General features: G+C 36.4%; 1 protein-coding gene across 4 annotated transcripts in view; it reads right to left on the bottom strand.

Annotated features, from left to right (window-relative positions):
- Positions 1–804: 804 nt before the first annotated feature.
- NEPRO (nucleolus and neural progenitor protein) overlaps positions 805–10,970 on the bottom strand; it is a 12,374-nt gene continuing 2,208 nt past the window's right edge. The window contains exons 2-9 of one of the 4 annotated variants that reach the window (XM_032630153.1): positions 10,756–10,938; positions 9,270–9,349; positions 8,758–8,889; positions 8,208–8,285; positions 6,454–6,815; positions 6,062–6,123; positions 3,581–3,840; positions 872–1,862 (exon numbers count right to left, since the gene is read on the bottom strand). In XM_032630153.1, coding sequence (XP_032486044.1) covers positions 1,403–1,862; positions 3,581–3,840; positions 6,062–6,123; positions 6,454–6,815; positions 8,208–8,285; positions 8,758–8,889; positions 9,270–9,319 — 1,404 coding nt within the window. In that variant the 5' untranslated portion in view covers positions 9,320–9,349; positions 10,756–10,938 and the 3' untranslated portion in view covers positions 872–1,402. Of the gene's footprint in view, positions 1,863–3,580; positions 3,841–6,061; positions 6,124–6,453; positions 6,816–8,207; positions 8,286–8,757; positions 8,890–9,269; positions 10,939–10,970 lie in introns of all 4 variants that reach the window. The other 3 variants (XM_032630151.1, XM_032630152.1, XM_032630154.1) reach the window with 3 other exon arrangements.

The following is a 10,970-nucleotide window of genomic DNA, read 5'->3' as shown; positions in this document are numbered from 1 at the left end:
TCCTTGGTATTGTCCATGTTTTAAAGCACTAAGTAGCTCTACCACCTGGTAGGAAACCAGGAGAAATATAAACAATAAAAAGTGACTAGAGATTGATTAAGAACTCTGAATTAAATAGGATATTTAGCAAGGCTTCAGAAAAGGAAGCTAAACCAGCATTTATCTAACTTTGCATTTTGGGCTACTTGCATCAAAATCACCTGAGCCCCTTAATAAAGATGCAAGCTTCTGGTCCTATCCCCTAACCATATTTATCGATCTCTTTGGAAGGGACTCAAAACCTGCATTTTTAAATAACCCACCAAGTGATTCTCAAAACATCCTACAGTTTGAGAACCTCTGATACAGTATTGTAGGTAAGTGGGAAAATATACAGAAAGCAGATGAGGAAAGAACAAGGCCAGATAAAGAACAAAAAGGATGCTAAAAAATGATAGGATGGCTGAGGAAAGGAAGGATGCAGTATATACTAGGGCACTGTTTCATTTTTCTATAAATTACTGTATATAAACAGAAAACTTAAGCCTATAACCTGCTGAATAGCTTATTAACCTAATTCTAGAAAACTAGAACATTTGAAAGATACCTCAAAGTTCACATCATTATTTGAAAATATGTAAAATTTACCTTCTCAGAGCAATTGTGTGAGCAACATACAAATAATCAGGTGACAACATCAGCACCAAATTATGAATTTATTTTTAGCCTCATTGGGTTGGTTGATTTTGTGTCTCCTTAGCCTTATCTTTTCATCTAACTTTCTCACCTACTTCTACTTTGTGTATAACCACAAGTCACTTTACATCCTTTTTGAAAAAAATTTTATTTGGACTCAGTTACTAGCACCCAAATAAATAAACAAAAGCCCCCATAAACTTCCTGGAACTCCAAAAGCATTTTAATATGCCCTCCTGTGTGGTAAGGTTAACAAGTGAAGTGAAATAATGGTTGTGACCACTCCCTGGTAATAGTGGCAAAACTTCTATGATAATTCTAACAGACAGAAGAGGGCACAACTGTTAAAAGCTACAAACCTTGGTGTTCAGAAGAGCACTTAGCTACAATGGAGCCATTAAGGCTAAAGTGACCTTTTTGGTGATTCCTTGCTACTCCCCACCCCCACTCCCCATTTACCTAAGGCACAGTGTAGGTTTTGCAAACCTAATTATTCAGGTCCTAATTAAGTCAAAAATTGACTGTTAGTCAAATACTTGTCAGTTAAATGACACAAAGCTATGACAAGTGTTTACTGAACTAAAATGAACTGCTCTACAATGTTGCACTTAAGCAGCTCCTCTGAGTCCAAATGGTACTTTCAGATCTTTCCAGATCTCAGCTGTTCTACTTAAAACAGAACACTGGAGCAGTTGGTTAACCAGTTAAAAGTCTCACATATGAGCATCTAAACTCCCATTAAAGCAAAAATATCATCGATGTCGTCTGTCTCCTTAGTGATTCCTGATGTATTATGTTTATTTATTTGCATCGTTGTCCAAGCAGCAGTTTCATTTTCATTGCTTTCTATAAGATTTTCATGAATTTGTTTCTCCTTAGTTTGTATGACAGGACTTGAAACTCTTCTACTCAACACTTGCTTATTGTTAGGGTAGAGATCAGTTGTACGAACTGTAGGGTGTGAGAGTCTCCCTTTAATGATATCGGTAGCACTCTGAGTCCCTTGAGGGGGCTGCCGGGTTTCCTTTAAAAGAGTCGACTGCAACTTTCTCTGTGGTTTCCTTCGTTTCAATGAAAATTTATTCTGTGATCTTCGTCTCAGATGATTCTTCAAAGTTTTGCTACCTGAGCCATGACGAAGGCAGTTGCAAATTGATGTTTTTATGCACTCTAGTTTCTTTGGCAAACTTTAAGACAGAGAGAGGAAAAATTGGAGATTGTTAAGATGCAGAAAAACATTCTCAGAAACTTTTGTCTCCTTTTTACCAACTTCCAATTGAAAAATACATAATTTATAAGTCCTATGCCTGTGTACAACTCCAGAATCATAAGGAAAAATAAGGAAATAGGAGCTTCAACCCAGGTCTGTGTTTTCAGAGCACAACTTCCCTCTGATTTAGATTGTGAGCAAATGTGTCCCCATTATGTTTCCAAAGTAAAGTATCTCCTACAAGTAGCAAGGTAACTGAATGGTGAGATATCTGCATATTTTAGTGCCAGAGCTCTTCCCCGATAATTGCTAATCTGTTCATAATATAATAGGAATGGAACTGGGGAAAAGATGAATCACAAATAGAAAAATTGCTAGGATGCATCAACCCATTTCTGGATTAACAGCTTCATATTACAGCAGGAAATGAACAAAGAAAAAGGAATAAAAGTGAAGAGGGAGTTTATGTAAAATGAGAAAACAGGGCTCCTGGCATAGACATAATGACAGCCTTGAGCTACCCTAATTGTGATTCATATATCATCTTCAAATTTGGGAATTTGGAACTCAAATGGCCCGTTATTTTAGGTGTTTTGCTTCTGAATAGGGTACACTGCCACAAGGTACATCGGTACCCTGCTAACTGCCTGTTTGTGATAGACTGCAAAAGATTAGCATGAGTCTGTATCTCCTACCCTACCCTCTTCCTGTTTAAACAAATATAAACTTTGAGGAAGCCCATTTTAATGTAGTAATTCATGATCTCTGTTTCCAAACCATTTTGTCTTACCATAAGCAGTAATCTTTTTTTTTTTTTTAGCAGTAATCTTTAATTGAGGAGAGGGTAGGTGTACTTCCCAATTGAAATGGAAATAGGAAGAATGAAAACAGAAGGATCAGAGGATCTGCACTGAGTTCTAGATCTCCAGCGCTAATAAATACCCTGAGTAAAATCCTCTATTTCCTCATCTATATAATATGAATACTACTACCTACCTCACAGAGTTATTGTGGACATTAAATAAAATTCAAATGTACTACAAATATATTACTGAAACAGCAAACCAGGGCAGAATGAAAGGACACTATATTTTTGTGGGGTGCAAAATAATGGTCTAATCAAATAACTACTAGTTTCTTACCCTCTGCATTAACTTTTAATTATCATCTCTGCCTCATCTATCTCTGACTTTACATGCAGTCTTGAACAGAACACCTCCATCTTAGGCTGAGTTTCTACTCTAGAATGTAATGTAAAAACCCTTAACTTCCCCAACAGCTTTTAATGAAAACTTGCTATAAAACCATCAATATATATATTTTTTACTAAAATAGGAATATCTTTTCCATACATTGTTAAAGAAAATTTAACAAATTTTAGACTGTGATTCACCCACGGGAACCATTATAAAGCCCTGAATAGATACAGTAAGTCCCCTACATACAAACGAGTTCCATTCCGAGAGCATGTTCGTAAGTCCAATTTGTTCGTCAGTCCAACAAAGTTAGCCTAGGTACCCAACTAACACAATCGACTATATAGTACTGTACTGTAATAGGTTTAACAAAACTGTACTTTAAGTAGATCTCAATTTTAGACTTCTGGACATTAAAAAGGCTAACTTGAATATATATACTTTTGCCCTAAATGATAATAGAAAAAGTAAAGAAATACAATTTTTGTGATGTACCTACCTATAGCCTTGAGCTTCCACATGTTTAAGCCGGTTGCTTTTAAGAAGTTTATTACCCAGAAAGGTGGTCTGAGCCTTGAGTTTTTTGCTCCTACACCACAGAATTGCCATTTGGATCTCTTCAGAAAGTTGTACGAAAGTGTCAGTTTCTCGGACTCTTTGCACAAGACTTTTTACACAGGGAGTTCCTATTGCTTTCCAAGAAGAACGTTTGGTTGCCTTTAGTTTGGATTGAGAACATTTAAACTCAAAACTGTTCGCCTGAAATATGGAACGACGAAAAAAATATATTGGATTTGTTACTGACTTATATAACAGAAGTTGACTCACAGACTATAAAAATTTGAAAATATGTCTTTTTAAAAGAAGGAAAAATAGTTTTTTCAGCCCACTATGCTTTCCTTTCTTTCTTTTTTTTTTGCCGTGCTGCTCGGCTTGTGGGATCTTAGTTCCCCAACCAGGGACTGAACTCGTGCCCCCTGCAGTGGAAGCACAGAGTCCTAACCACTGGATGGCCAGGGAATTCCCTTCCTTTTTCTTAAAAATGTTTTTATTCACTGCTTCTAACACAAGATTTTTTCCCCTCTGTGCTACAACAGATCCCATCTATAGCTAAATTCAGCTGTATACAGGTAACAATATAAATATTTGCATACATATCTATTTATTTAACCTATACATACGAATAAAACTCCACATGATTAAGTATTGGTCAAAGCCTATCTAGTGGGAAAAAAATCACTGAAGAGCCCTCTTCCTCTAATACTGGACTACCACAACTTGTTTTTCATTTATTTCTATATCCTGAGTCACCCTCCTCAGTGATGGGTCATAAATGTTATTGAAAATATGTGAAAATGGGGATGATTGCTGAATGTATGTTAAAAATGCTTAACTGAGCAACATTTCCAACTCCAATCCAACCATCTTTTGATGTGGCACCTTTGGTCTCTTCAACCTCATCTTTCTATATCAAGCCAAGTTTGAATTTTATCAACTTTTACTGTTTATTGAAATATGCCACCTAGTAGGTCTGCTTCCATCCTCTGTTCAAAACTTACCTTCTTCCAAATTTCTCACTCTCAAGAACATAAAGTAGTAGAAAATATGAAAGCAGAGACCTATCAACACTTTGTGTTGGTGATCCATAAAAGTTTGACCTAAAAGCAAGCTAAGCATATTGGTGCTAAATGCTAAAAATATGGTAGTCATTGGTCATGAATAAGAGGGATGCTGGAAACAGCTCACCTAGGAACAGGTGGACGGACCGCAGAAAGTTTCAAGAGTCACAGAGAGCCGTAGTTATTAAGAGAGAGAGCTGACGAAACTATTTGGAGGACTGGTGTAAAGATAAAGGACAAAGACTATGAAACCAAAGTGCCTGCATTCAAATCCCAGTTCTGCCCCATATCTGCTGTGTGGCCTGTGCAAATTTCTTGTCCTTTCTGTGCCTTAATTTTCTCATCTGAAATATGGCAACAGTAATAATAGCACCGACCTCACAGGGCTTTTGCAAGGATTATATGAGTTAACACATATAAAGTGTTCTGAACAATGCCTGGCAAAGAGTAAATGCAACGTAAGTGTGATGATGATCATATCTTCCTCTGGAACTTGTGAATCGGACAAAATATAAATGCAAACTGGAATCCTTGTAAGCCTTCAAGAAAGTACTGACTCGTTAGAAATGACTAAGAATTCTTGAATCGAATGGAAAAAATAACCCATGAAGGAAACCAGAAGAAAACAGTTTTGAAAAGAGAAAGGGTAAAAGAATTCAAGAAGCTAATCAGTAACTTCTGAAAGTTCTGATGAAAGAGGATGACATTGATGTACTTTTCTATGTCAGGTCCAGAACAAACAGAATTTGCAGACACTGGCCAAGGAGAGGAATCAGGTTAAAGCTTGAATGCTGACAGGAAGAAAGAAATAGAAGCCTCATGACAAAGGATGAGGATGACAATAATGATGATGAAAGTCGCTAACAATATCTAACACCAATTAAATGCTTACCACACTTTAGACTCTGTGCTGAACACTTTACATGAACTAAAACTGGCACAACCCTATGAGGTACATACTGTTATTAGAAACAGAAGTATGGACAGGCCAAGAAACTTACATAAGTCACAGGGTAGTACAAACCAAAGCCAGGACTCAAACCACTTCTGTCTGATCGTAAAGCCCATACTCTTAAGCTGCAGTACAATCCACTCCTATGATGGATCCCAGGATCACTTTAAAATTCTAGCAAAACTCTTAGTAAAATGTTTCTGAAGGCACTGTATTAACTGAACTAACTACATGCACTCAAATCCCTTGGGAATGCCTCTGTTCATTCAGAAACACACTGAGAACTAAGATGGCACTACTCTTAGAGCTGGGGATAAAAACAGAAGATTCAGTCTCTGCCATTGGTAAGTGGCATCTACTCTACAAATCAGCAGAAATCATAAGCTATATTAAAATAAGCCAGACAAACCTGAATAGCTTTGTGTTTCAGCTGTTTGCAGAAAGCCCTCACGTCAAATTCTGATGACTTTTCTGTGAAGATGGAAAGATCACAGATACAAAAACTTAGGCATACTATTTTCAAATCAACAAATTCTTATGTGCATGACTACATTTCTTGCCAAATTACTACAAGAGAAACAAAGGGAATTAAGCAAGCAAAGAACTATGAAGCAACAACAGAAACAACTTTTTTGCTCAAGCTGAGAAAACACAGGTATTACCATACCTCTCTAAGAATCATCAGAGTTAAAATTAAGAAAGATGCTGAATTTCTTCCTACACAATGCATGACTACATTGTAATTTCAAAAGTTTTTTTGTTTGTTTTTTTTAGAGTATGTGCCATATCAAAGCAAATTACCTTTTAAGATTTTCTTATTCTTTACTGGCTGTCCAAGATCCACATTATTCTGAATATTGATCTTCATTTGTTTAGCTTTTTTGGAAATTCTAAGTAATGTTTCTTCACTGGACCTCTGTGATTGCTCTTTTGTTAAAAATAGTTTATTTAACAGTTTAGTTACTCCTTTAGCTGCAAAAGCTGTAGGCATTTTTTTCTTAAAGATTTCAAAGTAGGGCTCTCCTAAAAATTCAGCAATATCAGAAGGAAAGGTAAAACCTTTGAAGTAAGGCAATGGTTGAATCCTGGAGACCTCTTGAAGTAATCCAAACAATGGCTCATATAAAGAAACCAGCCTTTTTAAAACATCTTTATAGAGAACCCTAGAGAAAGAAGAAGGATCTCATGAATTAGCTAGTAATTATCATTTGCAGACTACATCATAATAAGAGAGTCAGGGCTTCCCTGGTGGCGCAGTGGTTGAGAGTCCACCTGCCGATGCAGGGGACACGGGTTCGTGCCCCCCGTCCGGGAAGATCCCACATGCCGTGGAGCGGCTGGGCCCGTGAGCCATGGCCGCTTAGCCTGCGCATCCGGAGCCTGTGCTCCGCAACGGGAGAGGAAAAAAAAAAAAAAAAAGTAAGAAAAATAATAATAAGAGAGTCAAAGCTGAAAATAATGCCTGTGAATCTGCCGCTATAGATAAAGAAAAATGCTAAAGTGGATACTTGCAAAGAGCTAGATTAGTCCAGCCTAACCAAAAAAATGCAAGTATAAAATGCTATATAAAACCAAATAAAGTACTACATGGAGAGATATCTCAAAAGATGTGCCTCAAAATCTTAAGTGTGGTTTTATCTAGATGATGATATTTTAGGCAAATTTCAGGTTCTTTGCATTTTTCTATTTTTAAAAGTTTCTTAATATAACCATGTATTATTATAATCAGCAAAAATCAAAGCTATTTTCATTATAGGAATAATGAAGGTTTGACATTTTAAAATAATATGATTAGTAATTCTAACACTTAGCACTAAAAATGAGCAGAATAAAAAATAAGATGATTGGAAATAGTACTTGAGATATCCAGGTTAAGATATCAAAGCAAGGTTTAGAGAGAATTTTCTGTCTCTTTTTTTTGGTTTTCATTCAAATTAGAGCTCATCAAACCAATTGTTTAAAATGGCCCAAAATAGGTCTCCTTATAAATATGGGCAGATTTTGAATCCAATTATCCATCACATAAGTTTCATAATATATATTGTGAGATGCAAGGGAAGGGCTCTTTGGCTTGCAACTAGTATTATCAGTGTTCTTTACATCAATTAACTATGGCTCAAAAAGCAGTGGTGGTTCAGGTGGAAGAAAGGAATCTAGAGAACATAAGGAAGGTCACTGCCTTTAAAAGTTAGAAACCTAATGGCAGAAACAAATGATACAGACTGCTCAGGAACACCTTCATTTTAAATGGCCCAGCTGCTGAATGATTAGAGGAACCTTTTTTTTTTTTTAATTCCAGCTGCTAATCCTAGGAATTCATTTGCTTAGTTGTTTAGTGTTGAGGTGATCTCATGGATTCAGATTCAAAGCCTAATCCTTTGACATAACCATCAACACTTAGCTTCCCAATCTACCCCAGATAAACTCTGATCAAATGAAGAAACAGAATTCCTGCACCTTCAGCATCCCATGGGAAAGCAAATATGAAAACTACTAATAAGAAACCTAGTCTGAGTTAGAGAAATGAAGGATTTCAAAGGTACATACATACATACCATAACCTGCTCACCAGCCCAACCATCACAAGGTTTAAAATAATGAATTCTTGCAAACCTAGATGTTTCACAGTCAAGCTGGAGAATCAAGTTAAAATTGGAAAACAAAATCAAAGGAATTTAGGGTTTTTTAAGTTACATTTATGAAAAAAACAGACTGAAGGTAGAAAGAATTTTCTTGAAGGAACTAAAACCTTAAAACATGTTCTATTTAAGTCATGGAAGCTTAAAAATAAAGTAATATACACTCTGCTAGAGGAAAAATAAAGTAATACACACTCTGCTAGAGGTCTCATATAAATTTAGTTTCTAAGATTAAGAATTTCTAACAGTCAATGCCCTTAGGATAATACATACTAGGTAGAGACAGAAGTCTCTGGCAATGGCTATATCAGGCAAATCCCAGGAAAAGGAAGCCAAAGAGCAAAATTTTAAGAATTCCCATAAGTTATAACTCCTACAGCCTCCCTAGCTTTCATGTAGAAATACTATTAAATATATCCCAACAATTCCAACTCAGAAGAAGGTACTTTAGTTGATTCAAGGATACATAAATGTCTTGCAGCAACAGTCCAACAAGCGAAGTAGCAACTTGCAGGCTCCCAAAATCTTCATCAACACCAGTTCCACCACTGGTTGGCTAGGGATGACACATGCTTTGGTATTTACAGGCTGATTTTCACTTGGGAAAAACAGAAAAGTACATTATTTTCATTCTTAAATATAAAGCACTTATATAGCAGTTTTCAAGTGCAGACTTGCTTTAAGCTCAGTTTGAGGTAGTTATGTTTAATAATGACTCACTGAAGTTGACTGACACTTCTGTTTCAAAATAATCTACCATGACCCAGATTTCAATGTCACATCATTTCCTCCCACTGGCCGACAGAGGGAGATTACCACAGAATACCAGGGGACTTTTATTGAAACAAAATTTGTACAGCTAAGGTATAATTGCTTATATTCTAACAGTAAGTGAAGAAAGTCTAAAGCGAGGTCACAGCAAGACACTGGGTTCCCAGCCCACCAAAAAGCCCATTACAAAGCAACTGGACCACTTACTTAGAAGAAAATGACTCAGAGAGATCTTGAATTGAACCTTCCAAATTCATGTTTTTCAAGCGTTTTAAACATTGTTCAACCTGAAAGGGGAAGAGCAGCTCATGTGTGACACAGACAAAGCCACTGATGTGACCAGGAAAACAAAGAAATACAAAATTTCAAAGTATGGAAATACACTCAATACCAAAGAATACCTTTTTTTAAGGGTAAAGAAACCCATAGCCCAAAGCAATTGCTTCTGGTTAAAAATTTGAAATTTATCCAGCCAAATAAATTCTTCAAATCAGGTTATGACTAAGAATTTATTGTACTACATGCCAGGATGTGCTTGATGCTATAAAGGAGACCAAGGTAAGTATAAGATTATTCTCAAGATTATATTCTTTCTGAAGCAACATGATTTCTAATAGTGAAACTATTAAAACAAGATAGTAAATTATTAAGTACTAAATTTCAACAGTCTGTAAGTGCCACAGACATAAGGGATCAAGTGATAGAGGGATTGGGCATTGTAAACATACAGGACCAGGTGAGCAAAGGCTCAGAGGAGGGAACGAATGCGGTGAGTAGGAGGACTCACGAAGAGTTCAGGCCGTCTGAAATACAAAATATATGAAGACGAAGTCCAGAGAGAAGCCTGAGTTAAGGAAAACTGAAGAGGCCAGATCACGGGGGATCTTGTAAGTTAACCTAAGAGGCTTCCTCTTTATTCAGGAGACAGTGGAGAAATATTAAAACTTAAAGCTGTGTTTTAGGATGATTAACCTGGCTTTGGTACACATGAATATGCCAGAGTGGAGGAAAGACTGGAAGATGAAAGACCAGTCAGAATTGCAAGACAACTAACAATTGACAAGGTCCGAAAAAAGAAATGGCAGCCAGAACTAAAAAGGGACTAGATGCAGAGAAAGTTTTGACTGATCAGTTGGCCGGATAGGAGAGCTACGTAAAAGAAAGAAGCAGAGAAAACAGAACACCAAATTTTTCTGACCGGATAATTATTCACAACTCGGAAGCCAGGAGGAGAAATACGTATGTTCAATCTGAGATGGTAAGTTTGGTTTTGGCGTTAAAGACTCAGAAGGAGATAAAAGCTGCCCCAGAGAAGAAAACTTAAGAAAGACCATGATTCCAAATCTTTCTTTGATGAAAAAATCTTCATCTTTTTTGCCTTAAGTAACGGGAGTGGAAAACTAATCAGAGAGCATGAATCTGTAAGGTTAGAGACTATGTCTGTCTTTTTCATCCTGTACACCTAGCACGAAGCACAGTGCCTGGCACATAGAAAGACTCAAAAATACTTGGAGAATTAATAAAATGAATGAATGAATGGACACGTAAGGAACTCAGGTTAGGAGGCTCTACTCTGTGGTGTAGTCCCTGAGCTGGAGGGCCCAATTTTGTCTTAAACTCCAAAAGTTACACAAAACCACTTTACAGAACTTGTTATATACTTATTCAATATATTACCGATTAGATTACATACCCCACAATAAATAGACTGCAACTTTGTTCTTTTTATGATTTTGGGATTTTGATTATGGTCAGGAAAATTGTTTCTTAATCCAAAACTCTGTCTTGATCAAAGTACTCAATCTTTAAACTAGGCAGAGGCATGGTACTTTATTATAGATTGCATATAATGAAGAAAATTTTTCATAAAAATTACCTATAATAAGATAAATAAATAAATAAAAAGTA

Source organism: Phocoena sinus, chromosome 4 (genome assembly GCF_008692025.1).
Source record: "Phocoena sinus isolate mPhoSin1 chromosome 4, mPhoSin1.pri, whole genome shotgun sequence".
NCBI lineage: Eukaryota > Metazoa > Chordata > Mammalia > Artiodactyla > Phocoenidae > Phocoena > Phocoena sinus.
Note: the sequence above shows the minus strand (reverse complement) of the source record. Positions and strands in the feature narration are given on the sequence as shown.